This window comes from Engraulis encrasicolus, chromosome 16 (assembly GCF_034702125.1).
Source record: "Engraulis encrasicolus isolate BLACKSEA-1 chromosome 16, IST_EnEncr_1.0, whole genome shotgun sequence".
Lineage (NCBI taxonomy): Eukaryota > Metazoa > Chordata > Actinopteri > Clupeiformes > Engraulidae > Engraulis > Engraulis encrasicolus.
The window spans coordinates 13,537,153-13,559,291 of record NC_085872.1 but is presented as its reverse complement, the minus strand read 5'-3'; the positions used below and the strand labels follow the sequence as shown (position 1 = coordinate 13,559,291).

The 22,139-nt window shown below is 41.5% G+C and overlaps 1 protein-coding gene and 2 non-coding genes across 3 annotated transcripts; 2 read left to right on the top strand and 1 right to left on the bottom strand.

Annotated features, from left to right (window-relative positions):
* Positions 1-3,014: 3,014 nt before the first annotated feature.
* On the top strand, positions 3,015-19,921 carry patl1 (PAT1 homolog 1, processing body mRNA decay factor). The gene is made up of 18 exons (XM_063218709.1): positions 3,015-3,102; positions 4,008-4,113; positions 4,225-4,631; positions 5,723-5,803; positions 5,928-6,128; positions 7,304-7,405; positions 8,173-8,259; positions 8,777-8,976; positions 9,614-9,758; positions 10,480-10,597; positions 10,860-10,957; positions 11,139-11,198; positions 11,534-11,679; positions 12,495-12,654; positions 12,957-13,082; positions 13,172-13,263; positions 13,395-13,544; positions 19,594-19,921. Exons 1-18 carry the CDS (start codon positions 3,088-3,090, stop codon positions 19,613-19,615), a joined length of 2,316 nt encoding a protein of 771 aa, XP_063074779.1. The 5' UTR covers positions 3,015-3,087; the 3' UTR covers positions 19,616-19,921.
* Positions 19,922-20,276: 355 nt separating this feature from the next.
* trnak-uuu (transfer RNA lysine (anticodon UUU)) lies at positions 20,277-20,349 on the bottom strand. The gene has a single exon. It is a non-coding gene; the product is annotated as a tRNA-Lys (tRNA).
* A 1,191-nt stretch (positions 20,350-21,540) lies between these two features.
* Positions 21,541-21,632, top strand: trnar-ucu (transfer RNA arginine (anticodon UCU)). The gene is given in 2 exon segments: positions 21,541-21,577; positions 21,597-21,632. It is a non-coding gene; the product is annotated as a tRNA-Arg (tRNA).
* The last annotated feature ends 507 nt before the right edge of the window (positions 21,633-22,139 follow it).

Sequence of the window (22,139 nt, the reverse complement as noted above, 5' to 3'; positions counted from 1 at the left end):
ATTGCTTTGGACCCTCAATTTTCACTTCCTGCTACTACCTACAACAGTCAGAATACATTTGTGTGTCCCATTTCTCAAGTAAATGAAAAACATTGGAAATATTTCATTAGGACGCATGTAGGCCTACTCTTTTGCTAAAGGTCGGCTAAAGGGATGTTTTCATAACAAAGTAAAAAATGTACTGCTCAATTCATCTTGTTTCTGGCCATTTATGATGTAATCTGAAGAAATAAAATGTGATATTTAACAACCAGTTGAGTACGTCTTCAGGGCATATCTTACAAAATGTGTCAATTCAATGGAAAGCGCAAGCAAGCTATAATTCACAGTTAAAAACTAAGACAAAACTTTTAGTTGGTCAGAGTTATCCAATAGCCATATAAATGTAGGTAACACTTAACTTGATGACTGTGTCATACGTATGACATGACGGTGTCATAATAGTATCATAATACAGACATGGACGTGTCATAAACATTATGTCAATGTCATGAACATCTTATGACTGTTATTATTAAGTGAGATTAGGTTTTGGTAAAGACAGCCCAAACAATGTCAACTTTTCATGACCATAAAACGTTTATGACATTTACATAATGTTTATGACTCATCTATGTCATGACACTGTTATGACACTTGTAATGGCTATGATGCTGGCATCAAGTAAAGTGTAACTTAAATGTAAATGCTGAGGTAACATAATCACAATAAAATCATATAAATGCAGAGGTCATTCTTACCCCTACCCTTTGGTGCCATTTTAAATTGTAATGTCTCATAAATTCCACCCACGCTGCTCTCATTTTCCTGGAGGTTGGTGTAGGCGTCCCCTGTGTGATCCATGTAGGCTACGGTATGTCTGGTTAAGATGAGATAACTACATGTCTATACAACAATCTCTCTCTCTCTCTCTCTCTCTCTCTCTCTCTCTCTCTCTCTCTCCCACTCTCTCTCTCCTTACGAAAAATTACCATGGTTTTACTGTAGGCCCTATGTCATGGTTACACTAAGTACTCTGAACCAACCATATATTATTACTATGCCTTATCCATGTTTTTTTGGGTGACCATGAAAACTGTGGTTCCTGACTAACCATGGATTATGGTTATTCATGGTTTTCATGTTTTTTTTCAGCATGGTTTGTGACAATGGTTTAACCATAGTCACAAACCATGCTCGAAAAACCATGGCTAATTGTGGGTTTCATGCTTACCCCAAAAAACATAAAAACTTGTGTGCAGTCGTGGTGTAATGGTTAGGGAGTTGGACTGAAGATCACAGAATTGCAGGTTTGAATCCCACACTTACGGTATCTCTCCCTACACCTCCATCAATAGCTGATGTGCCCTTGAGGAGCAAGGCACCTAAGCCCACATTGGTACAAGGACTGTCACAAAATGCAAATGCCTCTTTTCCACTGCCGGTTTTCTATGGTTTGACTATGGTTTAACTATAAAATTCGCACACCGTAACCTGTAACCACACCTGACGAAGACCTTGCTGGTCGAAACGTTGTGCCTTTTTTCACAATAAAATCACGACAAGGGAGCTTTTACGGTGGGCAAATATTTGTTTTACTTTTTCTCCATATACTATTTTTGATATTCAGCACCCGTAGCGAGTTGCTACTTTCGGATGTGCGCGCACCTTACACTTTTTACCTATAAAATTAATCATGGTTTTACTCTGAAAGCTAATCATGGCTTTACCACGGTTTATAATGATCCATTAAATTACACGTATGCCTCTTTTCCACCGCCAGTTTTCTGGTAGGCCTACAGCTTGACAGTGTGACTCACCCGTCACTTTCTACTTTTCGAATAGGCACAACACAGCTAAATCGTTCAGCAAAAAGTGGTGGCCGAGTCGCGCTGTGTTGAGCTGTAGGCCTACCAGAAAACTGCCAGTGGAAAAGAGACATAAGTGGTCGATTTTCGCAAGGGTCTCTCTCTCTCTCTCTCTCTCTCTCTCTCTCTCTCTCTCTCTGCCATAGAAATTCTGAATAATTTCTTCATGGATGATTGCTTCGTCTACATTTTTCATTTGGCATCAGTTGGGGCACAAATTGCTGTTATGGCCTAAGTAGGCTAGTGGCCCCTAGGCATTCACATCACTTAAAGTTTATACATAAAACACAAAAATTGTTTCTATATGCCTAAGCCTACATCAGGCTAAGTCTACATGAGGTAAAATTGCATGTACGCCTATAAACTTTTAGTGAATATGTGAAATCTATTTCTGATATATTGCCAAATGGGAACCTCATACTTCAGTAGGCCTACTACTAATGTGTTTTTTGGGAAACGCAGCCGAGAGTGGTTACGTAGTTAAGTTAAGTTAAGGACTACAAGTTCAACATCAGAGCATCCCACTGGATTGTATTGGAGCATACTGAAAATCAAGAAGCCTCAGCTCAGACCTCCAACATGGCAAAGCACTGCCACCTAGAGGACGTACCGCGTAACACCCCTACCAAAAGGCGCGCAGAAAACAAACAAAACGAAACAAAACAAAAACAATAGCGAGGCGGGTCCTAATAATAATAGTAATAATACTTAACAACAACAACAACAACAACAACAACAACAACAATAATAATAATAATAATAATAATAATAGGTTTAGAAGGAAAGGGTAGCCTATTTAGGCCTACAGCCTGGTCCGATGTAGGAAATGTTTCAATAGGCTACAGTCTAGGCTACAATTATTCTTGATTTTTAATGTTCTAACTGAGCGCCTAGTGAGCCACTCGTCACCATAATTAGAGCTCTATGTAGGTTATGGTCTTTTGTTCATTTGTGTCGCCTTATTCCGGGGAAATATTCACCAACTTGGATGCATGGTTCTACATTTTTGTTAGTTGAAATGTCACCTAATAATATGTTACATTTTTTCTAGTTCAGAAAAAAAATCTTGGCTAAAAACAGGGTTACCTCATCAGAAGAACCCCATTCTAGTGTGTATGCTGTGCTCGTCACCACGAGCGCGTGCACAAAACCCCCATTGCTGCGTAATTCGCGCGCGGCTCAGTTGTATGTCAGAGGGGAAATCTAGCTGCCTTCCACAGGCGCTGTGAGGATAGGCTACATGTTCCGATTTCAGGTAAGGTGTCCCTTTGTCCTTGTCATTTAAATGCACTTCATCGGTTCTCATCAACGACTGTGGGGACTTTACTGGTCAAATATGTGCAAGGTTAACGTTCAGGCTTTGTTTGTCGCTGCTCTCAGCTAGCTAGCAGTAAAAATTCCTAACGTTGCGTGCGGCCTATGAGCACCAGCCCTTCCATGTCACCCCGTCCGTATATGGTTAGCAGGCCTGAGGCAACCGTAGCGCAACTAAGATTGTTTACTGGGTCTTGTACAGTTGTATGTATTAACACTGCCTTTGAACTATCGATAGACATGTGTAGGAAAAGTCAACATCAAAACTGTGTTTGATGTTTGTTGCGTCAGTTGTACGTTTGGCTAGCTACTTACCCTTAGCTATCCCTTTTCCATGCTATGTCATCAATGCTGTATTATAAAACCAAACCACCCCGATGTCTCAAAGCACACGATCTCTGCTTCGAAGTCACTGCTGATCTTGCTGGCCCTGTTACGTTTTCTATCGTTGTATGTACGCTGTGTAGTGTATATACATAGCAAATGACTGAAGCAGCCAAAAATGGGGCAGACGGCTAGCTACGTTGCATGTTCCTGGTGACCGATTAGCAGAGTAGTTCTAAATCAAACATCAAACAGGACTAGCTCTAGTTCTAGTGTGATTTTGTTGCTGTTTTCTTATGGCTACTAGTGCATTACTGTGTGGACAACAAGTGTGATTGCGGGTTACAGTCTCGTCTACAAGTCTATCATGTCAGAATTGTATCTATTCTGTTCTCAATTTAAAAAGCAAACTTGAATGATCAATGTAAGGTGCGTAAAAGGAGAACGTTAAGAAGTCCATTCTTGTGTGTCCTTATTTTTGCTGACCTGTCTTCCCCCTTTCGCCCTATACATCACTTGCAGTCATTGGATGAAGACTGTACTCTGGAGGAGGAAGAGGAAGGGTTGGGTGAGGAGGAAGATGACATCGACCAGTTCAATGACGACACCTTTGGAGCTGGTGCAGTCGGTGAGTGCACACGCAGCCATCACAGCAGTGTTATTTATTTCACATTTGCTGTGGAGTTTCGCGGAGACACCCAGCATGTGAGCGTCTAACGACGATGGTTTTGTTTTCCAGATGATGACTGGCAGGAGGAACATGCGCGCTTGGCAGAGCTAGACGAGCTGGTGCGGGATGACCTGGCTGGTGGCGATGCGTCCAGCGCCGCTCTTCCGCCGCCTCCGGGGAGTGTTCCCCTCCCGTCCTCCTTGCCCTCCCGTCCCCCCGCGTCTACGCTGCCTCCTCCAGGCCTGGAAGAGCGGGGAGGTGGTGATCTTGCCCAGTCTCTGACTCGTCTGCTCTTGGGGTCGGACCCAGCCATCGCTGGAGTGGGTGCCGCAGAGCCAGACCGCTCATGTTTCCCGCCGATGCCTCACGGCCAGGGCCCACCTCCCTGTGGCCTCTCGAGCGCTGCTGCCCATTCCCTGCTGAGCTACCAACGGCATCAGCATCTCCTGCACAGAGGGCCGCCGCCCATGCCACAGGTGAGCATGACATGACACAGCATGGATGTTTCCATCCACACTCTTGGGTCGCATTATGCTACTTGTTATTCCCTTTTTAAAAAAAATGTTTTTTTGAGAGAGAGAGAGAGAGAGAGAGAGAGAGAGAGAGAGAGAGAGAGAGAGAGAGAGAGAGAGAGAGAGAGAGAGAGACAGAGAGAGAGAGACAGAGAGACAGAGAGAGAGAGAGAGCGCTAGCGCTCGCGCTCATCCATGGTGAAAGCGATAAGGTTTCCCTGCGATCAAACAGCGCTGAGCGGCTTTTTGTGGGCTGCCCCACATTCAACACCCTGATTGTCAATGAGCGAATACCATCTGAAATGTGTTGATCATGTTGTTCCCGGTCATTCATTTCATTGGAGACTGTTCTACTCATATGCTCATTAACCTGATGGTTGAATTGGCCATGTAATGGGAAGTGTTTCACTTCTTAACTTGCGGCTTGAAACCTGCCTAACTAGGCCTAACAGTTGAGTCTGATTATCCTATTCACAATAGTGGTTTTATTAGCTGCCGTTGGCAGAGAGTTTAGCTTACAGTTAGGTCGCCTTTAACCGCACGCCGTTCCACCACCAGTCGAACGCTGTAATAGTCACTGACAAACCTTAACTAACATAGTACTACACCACTTTGACAATGTACAGGGCCTTTAGCAATACATTACGACTTGGACGTTGTCATTCTGGTAACAGCTTATTTATATCAGGGGCCGTGACTTACTGTGTTAATAATACATATGTATTATGTATGTAACTGAGAACAGGGGTGGGGAACCTATGTCCAGAGGGCTGTTTGCGTACATCTTACTTACTTTACTTACTTAACTTTACTTTCTTTATTGATTACCTCGAGGAGTTTCACTTGTCAGCAAATATCTCGTGCTTTAATTGACGCAACAATTGTTTTCACCAATGTGCATTACGTGGTATCTCTGACACTGTGTCACTGACGCCTCTAAAGACCATGACGCTGTAAAACAAACATGTAGTAGAGAGAGCATGACCGCGCTATTGTGTGGTATGTGCAACTAAATAGTCTAATGATGTAATGTAACCTTTCTTTCTGTTCTTCAGATGAACTCGCACAGTATATGGGAGAGCAACATGGGCTTTGGACCTGTCAGTGTTTCCCCTGGATTGGTCACTCACATGGAGGTATACACAGAGTTAATGTGTCTGCTACTGCTGTTGTACAAGAGGTTTTGCTAGATGATCTCTACTTTGCCTCTGGAAATTGCTTGGAATACCGTTTCACCACCCGTACTACTACGTCCAACAGGACAGCCCCCTGATGTCTATCATGAAGGAGGTGGGGCTGCCGAACAGGCCCCATCCAATGCGGGGCGAGGATGGCCTGGACCTGTCCGAGAGGGTGCCGCCACCCCGTTCGTCTTCGCCAGTCATTGGTAGCCCTCCAGTCAGAGCAGTGCCCATCGGAACCCCACCCAAACAACCAATGAGCCATGCCCTCAACCAGCAGGTCTGTTCAGAGCAGCATTTTTTTTAACTCTCCATTATGATGGTCATGGTTGATGACTTGTAGGGGATTATTGATATTGTGCATCTCCTCATAGTTTTGTAGTTTCATCTTCCTTATCTTCCTTGCACCTATACAAAGTCAGTTCATGTTCCTAGTAATATATTGTCAAGTAACAGCACTTATTTTTGACGTATGTACTAGTATGTAGTAGCCTCCTTGATGGTCTTTGTACCAGTTGGTTACCGTAAATGAGGCCTGTGGTACTCTCTCATGCCTGCAGTTGACTTAAGTGTAGTGTGCATCTCCAACAACCTCAGCATGGTTTCCCCTGATTGCTTTCATTGCACGCGGGGTCGCTGTGTAGTCTTGGCCTCTGCCAGCTCCCAAGGCTGTTGTCACAAATGATCAGCAGACACAGTGTGCAGGTATATTCCAAAACTGTTACCAACCTCATGGCAAATTCTTCACAGGAATTGTTCACAGTAATATTCCATTAAAAGCGGAAGAATGGGGGTGGCGCAGCGCGCTCAGCCCCCCACACTTGGGCTTGCATGCACATGGAGACCCTGGTTCAAGTCAGGATGGGGTCATTTCCTAGCCCTACCCCATATCTCTCTCCTGTTAATTTCCTGTCTCCTCTCACACTGTCCTGTCATAGTAAAGGCCCAAAAAGACCCCAAAATATACTTTAAAAAAAAAAGCGGAAGAATGTTACAGAGGATTTGGGAGCAATTCAGGGGTGCATTTCTCAAAAGCGGAGTTGTTAGCCAGTTAGCAACTTGGGTAGTTGCCAATGTGAAACTGCGTAGAAAACAACAAAGTAGCTAACATAGTGTGCAACTATGGTTTTGAGAAATTCACCCCAGAACGTGGGAGTTCAGTTTCCCTCATGTGCATGTATCATCATGCCTTGGTACAGGAACATTGGGGACACCGCCGGGGGGAAATGTGCACACACTTGTGAAGTAGGCCATGCACATGCAGAGTATACCACAGTTCTTATTCTGTGTACCAGTAGTTAATTTTAATCCTTTGTGTCTGTAGTGAGAGAGAGGATGAGTAGATGTGTGTCTGTGTGGTGTTTTGTTCTTAGTTACCTGTCTTTGATGTCAGTAGGATACTTTGTGGTCAGTAGGATATTGTAGCTACGTTCCTGTGCTCTGTCTTCTCTTCAGATCCATTGTCCCACTGCGGTTCATGTACGAGCCCCTATCCAGCACCGTTACCCTCCTCCCTTCCCCGAGCGCCTCTCTCCTAATACCCTTCTCAACATCGCTGTGAGTCACCATAGAGGGGTGCACCCTCTGCCTCCTCTTCCTCACCCTACCCTCTTGTCTTTTCTCCTCTGTGTTAGTTTAACTGTTTTGGTTGCTACTCCTTCAGGTGTAGCTGTACATTGGGCTTATTTAACTGTGTCTGTCTTGTTGTCTGGCTGGTGTAACACCATGACCTAACCAGACAAGACACAGATGCAATTATTTTTGTTATTTATTCAAGTGCACAACATGACTAACGTTTCGATGGTTCAGCCATAACCATCAAAACGTTATTGGAATGAATTGCATCTTGTGTTGCTCCGGTCTTGTCTCTCCGTGAAGATTTCCTGCCTCTCTCCTGTCGATGCACAAGATGATAAAACAGAAGCGCAAGGAATTTCCCCTTTGCTAACCAGACAAGAGTTTAGTCATGTGCAAGTCAGAAAGCAGCTTGCTTCAGTCTTATTGAATTTGGAGTGCATGTTTTTTTGTTTGTATGTTTGTTTTTTTATGTTTTTTGCCAGCTATTCTGTGATTAGTTTGTTGTTTATTTATACAGCACCCACATAGCTGTGAACAGACCTTGTGCCATCATATTTGATGTCATATTGAGATGACCAGACTAAAAAATAGGCGATGCGAAATTGAACATGCCAATGGCCTTTTAATAACAGATACCTCTTCATTTGCCTTTGGATTTAAAAAGCTATACATTTCTGTAGCCAATTTTTGTTCAGATCACTCTGATTGATCTTGTTTTTATGTGATGGTCCTCTTGCTTATCTTAGAACGCTCCCATGTGTCGGCCTCCGTTTCCTCCCGGGGTCGGCCCTGTTCTCTCCCAGATCCAGCGGGCCCAGCTCCTCAACTCTCAGGTGTGTTTGGCCCACTCAGATGATGATGATAATAATAACAACAACAACAATATAATAATACCTTTGTTTTCTATAGCACCTTTCAAAACACCCAAGGTCGCTTTACATAATATCAATGTAAGTGTGTGTATGTAGGTGTGTACTTCTGGACACTAGAAGCCACAGGCCTCCAAAAAGAGATGTAGGGTCACTCATAACACCGACAACAAACCTAACCTCATGCACATCAGCTTGATTTTGCCATGCTCTCTCATCAAAACGGTCCATTGCGCTGTTGGGAAATTATTTTGAATGTTAATTAATTTCCAGTGATTTTTATCATGGTTTCTCCAGGACTGGATCTGGTACCTGACTTGTACTGTGTATGTTGTGTATGCTGGGAAGGGTGGCTAGAGGGACAGGATGTATGCAATGATTTATATACTGTATGTATTTATGTTTTTGAGCAATGGAATGATGAATTTATTCTATTCCATTCTATTCCTGTAATGGTGTCCTTTGTCTGTTCTCTCTCCAGGTGGGGCCTTTTCCTCACGGCGGCCCTCCTCCCCCCATGTTGCCAGGTGGTGGGGGCTTCAGGCCGTTCTTCAGCCAGCCCCCTCCCCGCGTGGGACCGCACGCTGCTCCCCCCCCTAACCACAATCCCATCCGGCACAACACCACACACCTCCACCCTCAGCACCGCAGGATGCTCACACAGAGGATGCAGAGCAGGGGGTGAGTACCGCGAACACCCCGAGTGACAATCTGGGTAGTGAGAGCAGGGTTCCCACTGACCCTTACCTGGATGCTTGAATTCCTTGAAAATGCTTGAATTTCAATTAAGTGTTTTCAAGGTTGTGAAAATGCTTGAATGTTTGGTGAAGTGCTTGAAAATGCTTACAATGTGTGTCAAGTCAAACTCAGTGAGCCAAATAATAGAAATAAATTGTTCCGGTACATCAAAAATCTGATGAAGTGAGCTGTCAGATGGGATTTGCCATTTGACACCCTAAAATTGATTAGAATGCAGGAAATTGCATCTTAAAAACACATAATTTTCTTGGGGAGGACCACCACACCCCCTTCCCGCAACCTATTTAAAGGTGCTGGAAAACTGAAAATTTGGTGCTTGAAGGTGCTTGAAAAGTGCTTGAATTTGTTTATGAAAAAAGTATGGGAACCCTGTGTGAGGGTGGACGAGTTTGAGAATTTGAGACTCTACGCACACTCTTTGTGGGAAAACATTAACTGACTTAGTACTTGGAACTATGTTCTTGCATTGCTCAAATTGAGGATGAAATATTGGTTCATTAGACATTTGATTCCTGACCTTGATCATGTCATGTGATACTATGCGATGTGTGTGTTTCAGTGACCGAGGTGGTAGAGTGGGGGATCGGCGCAGCAGGGATCCATATAGTAATCTGATGAGCCAGAAGGAGAAGGAGTGGGTAGCACGTATCCAGATGATGCAGCTCCAGAGCACTGACCCTTACCTGGATGACTACTACTATCAGGTAAGCACCGTTATCACTGCTTATGGGTGGAGTAAGGAATTACCCTTTAACTCGGGACTCTTCTTATGCATTGATGCATATCCCTTATTATTCCATCTTTGTAATTGAGGTTTTTGGTAAGGTAAACAGTTTTCCCAGCTCATCGTTAGCCTACCTTCTTAGTAGGGTAGCGTCTACTTGTCCATACGAGGATCCTGTAGTTATGTTAAAATCCTTTTGATGCCTGCGTTGGCATTTTCCTAAATAACAAACATCTCAGTAAGTGGCTGTCAAACTGTTTGAAGAAGGAATCATGCATGATGATGAATGTGAATGGGCAGCACCGTTTCGATGACCAGCATAGTTGCAATTCCTACTCAGTCTGACGACAATCCTACGCAGTGCACCTTTTTAATACACCTTCATTTCAGATTAGACTCAGATTAAATTCCTTGTCCCATAGGGATAGTTGTTTTCACATCAGACTGTTCAGTTCCATCAGGTTAGATCTTTGTAGTACACATCTCATTACAATACAATACATACAGACACCCTTTCCAGACATAGACATAAAAACCTCCTCAGACATCCATATTTCCCCCATGGGGATGAATAAAGTTACCTACTCTACTACTCTACTAGAACTATTATGAGAAGACGGAGAACCATCTAGCTAGTGTTTACTGTTAATGAGATGACGATGATGATGATAATGGCGGCGATGATGTTCTCTTCTGTGTAGAACTATTATGAGAAGATGGAGAAGCGTCTGGAGAGGGACAAGGACACCAGCCGGAAGGAGCCCACCACCAAACTCATCACCCCTCAGGTGGCAAAACTGGAGCAGACGTATCGCCCAGGTAACCAGGGTCCTCAAGGAACTTTTTTTTCACCACCAGCCAAAATGGCTTGTAGATGTTACTCTTACTAGCCAAACACACTCAGTAATCCAAGTAAAGGAGAGAAATCACCGCACACTGGTCTTCTTTGCTCATGTTTCATTAGGTGAACAACGCGTTTCGCTGTTGTTTCTTCAGGTACACCTAGAAATGTAATGAACACATTCATGATATAAAAATGGGAGATGACTGAGGACATTTTTTTTCCCTTTTGCTTCCACAGTTCAGTTTGCTGGCTCTCTGGGAAAGCTTACCGTTTCAAGTGTGAATAATCCCAGGAAGATGATCGACGCCGTTGTCACCACTCGCACTGATGATGAGGTTAGGAAGAGTCATATGTTCATGGTCTCATATACTGTATGTTCATGGTCTCATACAAGTTCATTGAGTTGCATGTTCATAGATTTTTTTTTTTTAAATCTGAATATCATCAAGTAGATTTTTACTTGCTATGCATGTGATCCTTTGGTTTTGATGTTGCACATCTTTTTTATGTGAACAGGAAAAGAGGGAAAAGCAGGTGTGGAATAAGAGACGTCAGATTCTCTACATTGTGGAAAAGGTGGGTTCCATGTGTCTTTTTAGATGCGTCCACGTCCTGTATGAGGCTTTGTTAGTCCGTTGGTCCATCCGCTGTGACGCGTTTTCCCAATCATTGAAAACTGCTTCAAAATTATAATAAATGGAAATGTGATTCCCTATGAACATTTTTGCTATTCTTGAGGGTTTTTTTCTCAAAAACATGCGAAGAAAAATCTTTAGCATAAGAAATGTCAAATGTTTGGATGCATTGTTGTCCGTCTGTCGGACGTGTTTTTTTTCAATTCTATAGAGACGCTACTGTATGCCTGATCCCCCATGTGTGACTTGCTGCTTTGCCTGTTTGTGTGGCCGTAGATGTACAGTTTGTTGCTGGAGGTGCAAGACTTTGAGAAGAAGTTCCTGCAGACGGCGGAGGAGCAGCGGGAGGCCCTGCTGGAGCAGCACAAGACCCACACGCTGCAGCTCTACAACTCCCTCAAGGAGAAGGAGTGGGACGACAGGTGAGAACAGGCAAAGAGCCAGCACTGTATTCAATTCAATTCTCAATTCTTTATTTACATCAGACTCAAAATACATAGTCCATATCAAGGTAAACAACAGTAAAAATGACATAGAGAAGTTAAGAAAAGAAAAAGAGAAGATAAAAAAAAAAGATGGGTACACACCCATCAAACAAATAGGCACCCTCTCCAGTGTCGCCTAGGCTTGGAGGAGAACCTCACAGAGCTTTTTGCTGGACTCACTGGGAGCAGGTCAATCTGCACATGAACTTATGTATAACATTCAGGGCTTTTTCTGAACGGGGAAATGGGGGCGCTCCACCCTCACCTCCGTGGGTGCACCCTCATACTTTTATTTTTTTATATATATATATTTGAGCGCACCTAGTAAATTTCTCATTCACGGGGGGGGAGCACCCCCCTTCACCCCCGTAACCTGCTATGATGCTCCCTCATGTCAAAAAATCCTAGAAAAAGCCCTGACATTGATGATAACTTATAACGGTCCCTTAAAAATGTTAGAATCACTTTGTAAGTCATGCACTAATTATCAACAAAACATTTACAAATGTTGAGTAGTAGTTGAGTAGGAAATACCAGTTAAATATAGCAGACACAGCACAGGGGTCGAGGGTCGCCATGAGTGTAGATATGGAATGTGCTACTTCTGCCAATCTAATCTTCAAGATAGTGTGTGTTTTTTTTTGTTTTTTTTTTGTTGAATTTTCCTATTCACCTTGTAAGTGAGCAACTGAAGTGTAAAAACTGGAGGAGGCAGTTTTTGACTGTGTGTGTGTGTGTTTGGTGTCCTCCAGAGTCAGTGATGAACAGTGCCTGATGATCATGTCGGTGAGGAAGGGCAAGCGCCTCATCTCCCGGCTGCTCCCCTTCCTGCCCCCTCCACAAGCTGCTGCTGTCCTCATGGGCATCGCCCGGAATCTGCCCGCCCTGGCAAAGAAAGACAAGCAGGACCAGGTATCAACCTCTTCATTTTAGTTTTTAAAAAAAAAAGAAAATTAGGCCCCAACATGGCTCTAATGGTAGGGCACTAGACTGTTATGCGGGCGACCAGAGTTCGATTCCGGCCTGGGTCCTTTGGTCGACCCTTCCCCTGTCTCTCTCTCTCCCAACTCGCTTCCTGTCAATATCTTCACTCTCCTATCACAAATAAAGGCAAAAAGCCCAAAAACATATTTTTTTTAAAAGGGAAAATGAAACAAGTGTTTTTTGTTTTGTTTTCTTTGCCATAATGTCAGTGTAATTCTCCCCTGGCCTAGGTCCTGTGCTGGTTGGTTGAACCCGTTGCTGTGGTGATCCAGGCCATGTCCAGCTCTGCCCTTACAGACCTCCTACAGGAGTTACAGGGCAGTGAGGGCCAGCTTCCCAGAGTACTGCAAAACAAGGTATCCGCTTTCATAGATTTATTTAATGATACCCTTTTGGTCTTTATTTTATTACCCTGAATTTTTCCATTTCTTCTCATTTTCCTTAGTTTGGTGTGACGTTGCTTTACCTAATTTTGAGTGAGGGGGAGAGAATGCAGAGCTCGGATCCCAACTGTCAGCTAATGGATGATAATCGATGGTAAGTTTTTTTTTAATGTTTAATTTTAAAGTATCTTAAATAAGAATTGTGAATAATAGTATTGAACTGAAGTGCAACATGTTTTCAACAAAATATGCTCATGTTGAGTGTCTCTCCCCCCCCTCTTGTAGGACAGAGTTGGTGTTTTCTGTGACCCGAGAGCTGTTGAAGGTCCCCTCGTCATCACTCTCTCCTCCTCTCTTCACACCTCCCAACCTCCTCTCCCTGTTCTCTCGCTATGTAGACCGCCAGAGACTGGAGCTCTTACAGGAGAAATTACAGTGAGCAGCCTCTTCCTATTCTCCTCCCTATTGCACATCCACACTCATCACCACACACAGTTACCAAACCCATTTTCATTGTGTAGGCCCATGTGTTTTTAAACGGAACTGCTATGTTGTATTAAAGGTTTTTTATATGTTTTCTCAAATCTCAGAGTGCCTTTGCTCTTTCCTCCTTTTTGGAATCACACTTTACCCGGTACAGATGAGCACCTGACAGGGTTCCCACGGGTCATGGAATTTCTGGAATATCATGGAATTTCATGAATGTTTTTCCAGTCATGGAAAGTCATGGAATTTTGCCATTTTGCATGCACAGTCATGGAATATCATGGAATTTTCTTAACATTTGTGTAGAAGCAAAACCTTTTTTGTTTCGTGTATATAATTGTTTTTTACTGGTTATACTACAACGCTTCACCAGAGTCCGTTTGGTTTCGTGCGGTAATGTGCAACATTCTAGAATGCAATGAGCCCACTTCAGTCTTCAGTTTTTACACTTTTTAAAACATTTTAACGTCATTTCTTTTTCCGGAAGTGGTCATGGAAATGAGTTTTTTGGGGTCTGGAAAGTCATGGAATTTTATAGCTGAATTAGAGTGGGAACCCTGACCTGAGTAAAATTGTTTGCAAAGTCTCCGATCTGGAAGACAGCATGGGGTCTATACCCCAGAGAACGGAGAAGATCATGGCCTCCAATCAGACAGCAGGGATGGGTGGCAAGGGAATGATTTCAGTTTGTTTGAATAGATACAACTGACACAATTGACTTTGGCTGTGTATGTCAAATTATACACATTCATAACGCCCAATAAACAGCTGTCGTCAATCGTAAACCACACACCCCCTTTGGTATTTTCAGTAGGGAGGTCTCCAGACCTTATCACACTTGTGATTAGGTCTGGTGATAACCAGGCGACCCACACTCATCGCCACACGCTTCCCAAACCCATTTATATCCTCTCAGAAATTGTGACCATGTTTCTGCGTCGCTTTCTGATACACGCTGTCAGAGCAAAAACTTACCGTGATGCACTTGAATCAATTGGTAGCATCAGTCATTGCAAAATGTAAATCCATCATTGCAAAATTGTATAAATCTCTAACATTCATAGTCATTCATGTCCCATATATATTGTTATTAAATCAGTTCCTCTAATTTGTTGTTCTACTTCACCAAGGCAGTAAAGAAGCAGCACAGCCAATTTAGATATGTCAGACATACAGCATTTTATGTTGAATCGTCCTCAGATGTTGGAGGTTTGTCTCACATTACAGGCAGCAGATTCAGCTGTGTGTTTTCATGATAAAAAAAACTTGAGAAAGGCCACACTGGCCGAAACGTTGTTTCTGTAAATAATATTCAGCACGATGGACAAGAGTGTGTGGTATCTTCCTCTCAAAAAAATCATGATAAACACTTCCATATGTGTAAAGTTACCAGTAGATTATTAGGCAGCAGAAAACTTCATTGTCAAAGTGAGTAATAGGGTGATTCTCACGAAGCTAAAAAAAACAATGTCCAAGAGGTTTTAGTGGTGAAATATGACATGGATTTTTTTAATGGTATTACATTACTGTAGAGCAAGACGTGTACTTTCTGGCACACTAGTTCATTGTAAAAAATATTATTTTTATTTTCCACTTTTTATGCATTTTATGGGCAAATTCTCATTACCGAAATGTGTCCCAGCCAAAATTTCTGGTCTTTGAATAAGGGTAAAACATACTAAAAAGTACAAAAATACATAAATAACACTACAAGTGTGTTGGTTTATGTCCGAAGTTTCACTAAGTGTTCCTTGTTGGCAATTTAAATAATGAACACTAATGAATATCTCAAGAAAAGGTTGTGTCCCCAAGTATTTCTTCTCATTACCGCAATATATTTCAGAACTACAATTAAAAGCTTTCAGAATTTCAATAAGAGCTGAAACTACCTACAATTCATCTGTACTAACAGGAGATTCATGATGGCTACATGACTAGTCAGCCTTATTGATTTTGCCTGTAAAATGTCATGATTTGTCTCAAAAATATGCTAACACGACAAAATTGGTTCTCATTACCGAAATAGTCAATATTTCAAAATGAAAAAGATTTTTTCATTTTAAATTTGCTTTGGTAATAGGGTATTCCTTTTTAGAATTCAACAAAGGTCGTAAATTAGGCTAAGTCACAATAATTGAAGTTACAGTTAGCATTATTGTGCTGAGCCATCTCATTACCGCAATGCACCATTCTCATTACCCGCAATGTTTAAAGTACCTTTCGGTGATGAGGATTCTCAATTTCGGTAATTAGACTCTATGGTGATTTACATTCAGAATATAGATTTATTTACATTTTTAAAAATGCAACTGCAACCTTAAATACAATCTATAGTTTGGCAGTGTAAATATTTACTTAATTATTGTTAAAGCACTTGATGAAAGTTTGAAGTGAAATTGCACCCATTTCAGGTTGAAATATGCAATTGTATTGAAACCAAGCCAAATATTGTAAATAAACAAAGCAGAAGTAAATTTTCTAACATACAGCTACAGGCCACTTTATTAGAATAGCGTGAAAACGTTGATTTATTTCCATAATTCCATCAATAATGTTAAACTGTCATGGATTATAGATTTATGGCCCAGTTTTTTTTTAACTATTCCAATCATTCAATTCTTTATTTTTACATATTTTGGTCTTCCAGCTCAAAAAACCCATGAATTGGGGAATTCGCATCATTAAAATATTGTAATAAAATCACATTTTTCTTCATCAAAATTCGGGTCACATTAAATCAGTTGAAATTTGGTACTTTCTACATTACATGCAATGTTCAATACTTTGTTAGGACTCTCTCTGTCTTAATAACGGCCATGATGCGTTTAACATTGAAGTCAATGGCAGAAACGGTGCATGGGAGTTATGGAAGCCCAGATATCCTTGATGCTTTGTTGTCAGCTGTTCTTGTTTGTTGACCTGGTGTCCCACACTTCACTCTTCAATATACCCTGTAGATTTCCATGCCACGTTTTGGCGCTAACTCACCAGTTTAATTCTAAATCACCAGAAATGAAACCCCATTGAAAATGAATGGGGTTTTTATTTCTGTTGAGTTAGAATAATAAATATTGAGGTATACAATACATATACAATATTGAGGTGAAATAAACAACGTGCTGAGGAAGAAAATGTTTTTTTTCAATGTTATTCCCATGTACTGTACCGAAAATGTACCGAAACTGTGACCCTAAAACCTAGGTGTACCGAACCCGCATACCATTAGACCCCAATCTGAGACATTTGACACATCTCACATCATCTTTTCAGTAGGCTAAATGGTACCAGCACCATAATATAAAACAGGAATAATATATCTTCAAGAAATCTCTAGCTTTACACTTATTTCACAACAATACTCTGAGAATGACTCCTCACAATTAAGCTGAATAAAATGAAGGGAAGGAGATAAAATAGCTTCAAGACATTATATTGTCCTCCCAGTTATGCAGGGTTCCTTCTGTAGTCCAGTAGCTGTATCTACTCTTTTCTAAGCTACTCTAGTGATCTCCTGTTCCTTCTACCTACTTCCTGGTTGCAGGCGCGCGCCGAGTCAGAAAAAGATGTCCAGTGCACGACTTCGCACTGCGACACGATTTTCCAGCTCATGACAGATTTTGATTTCTGGTCCACTATGGATTTTTGGCTGGAGAGGTCAGTAGTGAGTTGTGATGTGATATTCAGGGTGGGGATGAGGATTGGGGGATGTAGGTATGCTCCACTGGGGTCATCAGGTGGCTACCCTCTGGTGTTTGGATGATGGACCCACTATAACTTCATAGTGCCCATTGATAAAGCCTGGCATTTCAGGTGTGCACTAGGGCTGGGAATCGGAAGAGAGCTACAGGATGTGGATTAGTAAATAGCTCCTATAATGATCGGCAAAAGATCGATATACAAAGTTGTGAACCGATATCGCCCTTTTCGAACGTGAATCGATATCGCCCTTTTCGAACGTGAATCGATATTGGATCGTGATTCGATCTTTTGAACCCAGCCCTAGTGTGCACAGCACCCCTTGGCCCCCTTATACTATGATGTTACTTTGGTGCCCAGGAGGGGCCTCGCCTCTTCACCTACTGCAGGGGTGGGGAACCTTATTCATTAGGGGCCACTTCAAATTCATCTGAGGGCCGTAAAAGTTCTCCGTACTAAGAACACAATCAGGATTTCCCCGCACTTGAGGACTATATTGAAGGCAGCCACCTTTAAAACAGACCCCATCCTCTCTAGTTCCCCTGAACTAATTCCACTCGTGACAGGTTCCCCACCACTGACCTACTGTATAGCCACCGGAATACTTGGTCTGCTCCCCCTTAGAGGGCTTTTATGGTCTTTGGCTGGGTTAAGTCTTGAATATCAATATCATTCAGTAGCTTAATGAATGGTTTTGTATAGAATATTTTTATCATCTTATTAGGTGTCATCATAATTTACTAATATTTGGCTTTAGTTCAATTTATTTCTCCTTATTCTCATTACCGAAAACTTATTCTCATTACCGAAACATCCCCCTCATTACCGAAATGAGCACTTGATTGTTTAAAAAAAGTGCTAAAGGAAAACTGTATTCTTATATATTTTTTACGAACACCGTACCTTTTTATGTTTCTTTCACTTCAGCATATTTTTTGACCGAAATTGTAGGTTTTCACTGATATATTCTAAAATTAAAGTGGAAAACAAAGGATCCTATTGCGGTAATGAGATAAAGTGGTAAAACTCTTAAACTACAATAATAAGAAAAATAACTTTTTTGAGTGTTTTACGTAGCCCCTAGTACAACTGTCAATATTCAATGAACAAAACTGCAAGAACAATTAAGTTTCCTAATAAATTTCATGAAAGAAAAAAATTGCGGTAATGAGCATTTTAGCAGATATGGACTTCTAAAACGTTGAAAAATGTGTTTTAAATAGTTGTCAGGTAAGTTGATATTATTGTGCTTAGTAACTGTACACTTTGATGTGACAGATTCAAAAAGAAATTCAATCAAAAAAGTCTTTTGAAAAAATGGTTGTCAAAACACGTTTGTTGCGCGTTTCGTGAGAATCACCCATTAATGATATAATGGTCTACCTTCAATCACATTTATTTATGTTTTTATATCATTCATTCATCCATTCTTTCATTTATATGACACTTCAAAGAAACAGACACTTCATTGCCTTTTGTTAATGAACCAACTATTGTTATAAATGAAATATTTGCAAATGTTTGTAAATAAGTAAGAACTAACCTACGTCTGCACAGCGGAGTGGGAATGAGCTCCCACTGGATGTGTTCTGCGTGTGTTTGCCTGACGAACACTTACATCCTGTGGTCTCATCTCCATTACTCTTTGGAGGACAACCTTCCGGAAATGCTGCGGCTGTGCTTTATCTGTTTAACCCATTGATGCCTAAAGCACCTGCAAAAAACACCTGCCTAAGCCCTTGTTGGCAAAGTTGCCCTCAGCCTATAAAAACCTAAATATCTTCGCCTCTGATGCAGATAAAATATGAAACATGATTACATTTAAACCCGAAGATGTTATCTTGCATTAGAATGTATTAATTCAGCTGTAACATACCCACATTTTTATTAAAAAGCCTAAAATATCAAGAGCCTGAATGCAGCGTATATGTGTCTCCAGGCACCAAAGGTCAAGTAACATATACGAGTCATCAGGCTAAAATGGGTTAAATGGTATTTCCTTCTCAACTACAAACATTTGTTAATGTTTTGTTGATAATTAGTTAATTACTTACAAAGTGATTATAAGGGACTGCTATTCTACAGTGCTGCCTTTTTAAAAACGTATTTCTTTGAGATAATTTCAGGTAGTGATGATGTCTCACAATTTGTTCAGATATTGCAGACCGTCGTACAGTAGATGTACAATATCCATTATAATGTGTTTTACCTGCTGAATTAATTTTCAGCCTGAAGTTATGTGTTTATTGTACAATACGTTGTCAGTCTTAAATGTATCTTTTTCTTTTGTTCTTTGTTCCAGGATCACTGCATTATCCAGGTAGAATTGACTTCAGACATCAAGATTCTTTTATTCTGAGGCTGACTGTTAGTGTCCAGTTGTCGTGAGTGAATGACTGTGTGAAGTGGCAAAGACAGGGGTTCACCCAGCAGAAAACTATTGTCACTTATTCTTTTTATTTTTCTTTGTGTTAAAGTAGGTGTGTCAGTGTATGTGTATGTATGTGTGTGTGAATGCGAGACATGAAGTTTGAATGATTACACGACGTCCGCTTTTTTTGAATCATGTTAACATTGATGCCTGTTATAAAAAAATGAAATTAATAAAGTATTTCTATTGTTTAAAACAAGGCGTTTTGCACTTCCTTTGTGTCTATGCACTGAGTTTTGAACTAAAAATGAAAGGAAATAAAAGGAGTAAAACCAAAAGGAGTCCAAACCAACGTGGTTTGCCTTAAAAATCAAACATGTGTATTGAAAAAAGTATGTTTCATTTAATGACTGACTGAATGGTTGATGCAACTGATGGTACACGGTGCCTGATGGCACTGATAGTACCACTATAACTCTGAATCATGCAAAGGGCAACATGGGACTTGCATCACATAAGTGTGCGTTCATGAAATCCTGGCTGTTGTATAAGGAACCAGTCACCAAGCAGTAGAAGCATTTCAAATGTGGCTTTTGGGATTCTAAAACGCGTATCGCCCGAACAGGGACTTGAACCCTGGACCCTCAGATTAAAAGTCTGATGCTCTACCGACTGAGCTATCCGGGCGCTCTACTACACCGAGGGTCCGTAATGTAAAAAAGTATTTCGTCTGCAGTGAAATATTTTGGTAATTCCTGTTACTGTATTCGAGCTAAACACGAAGCCAACACAATTTATACGATAACTGTGTGAGGCAGGTAGGCAATAACGGGAAACAAAGTGGCAGTGGTGGTGAAACGAGTACAAAATAAGCCGAATACCGGTAAGTTTGAAGCCATAATGGGCCTGGTTCTATCCAAACAGAATTACAACGTTCTACTATCGCGATGTTCTCTCCAAACATGCGTTACTCTACCAACGCGACATTCTATCCAAACATTCTTTACGAATGTTTGGATAGAACATCAGACTGTAGCAGTATGTCTAGCCGTTCGTGGAATCCACCAGAGAACCTGGAAGCCAGAGCCGTTAATTAGAGAACGAGCACTGGCTGGCGGTCAGTGGTGGTACTGCAGTAGTTTGCTATCGCGGGCAAGTGAAAGATGAACGTGTTTCCTACAACAACCATATTATATAATATCTCGTATAATTTTTGCCCAGAAATGTTGATATTCATTTTGAAGCTAGAACTAATAAAACATTTGAGTATCGTTTAGACTTTTTGCTCCACTAGATCATTATGGTCCTGTACTGGGCCAGCAAGCTCAATTCACGAGGCCAAATCCATAAACATTAGCAGAATATTATAGCCAGGTTAGAAATCATCTGCCCTGCTGGAAAAAAATAGACACCTGGAAAAACGATTACAGCCTCTTAGCCCATATAACACCAGCCATAGTTCTCACCAGGAATATTTTATTGATGAGATTTGTGACTGGAAATGGCAGTAGCATTTGTTTATTATTATTTTGCATTTAGCCCTGTAGACTCAATTTTCCAATCCATTCCTTTTCCACTCAGACGGCTGTTTCCACTTGCCGAGTTCACCAAATAGTGGCAGCTAGGTGGAACTGTGCACCAATGGGAGATTTCCTTCTCATATCTCCCCAGTTTTCTGAATCCACTCAGGGACGTCATTTTAAGAAATAAAAGCCCATCCGCGGATTCGAAGAAATCGAGAAGTGGCCTACTTTGACGTAAGCTCATGTAATGACATCACGCATCTAATGTGATGACGCAAAATTTCATAATATTACCTAGAAAAACACGTTCCTATTTTTATGTACTAAAACTCTTGTTCTTCTCTACGCAACAGGTGGCTCCGTGGCGCAATGGATAGCGCATTGGACTTCTAGATACACTTGTATGAAGTGATTCAAAGGTTGTGGGTTCGAGTCCCACCGGAGTCGCGCTTTTGTAGAGACACTCCTGAAGTCCAGTCCTTCCGTCTCGATAATGATAACACACATATCAAAGAACACACCCAAAATCAGTTGTATCCTCAGCATAATGTGAAGAATGAACTACGCTGCTGTAGCAGGAACGTTCTGCTCAGAGCCGTTTAGTTCTGCTGCCCCGGCTATCCTGCGCTCTGTTCTGGCGCACTATAAAGAGATTCTGTCGCCGTTTCTTCTTCAAACACTTTCCCTTAAAATGAAAACAGAAAACACAAGTGATAGTAGCACTTCAAGCACGCTGTCCAACTCAACTTTCTCCCAGGCAGCTCAGAACGCAAAGAAAGCAAAACACCGTTCTCACACATGCCACCAGAGGACGCTACTACACAAAATACAACAAAACTTCAAATGGTATTCCAATACCAGCAAATTCAAAACGACATGCAGATGAAGAAGAAGGTGTGTTGGTGAAATAAACACCAACACACCTTACTGAAAGGATGAATATATATACACACA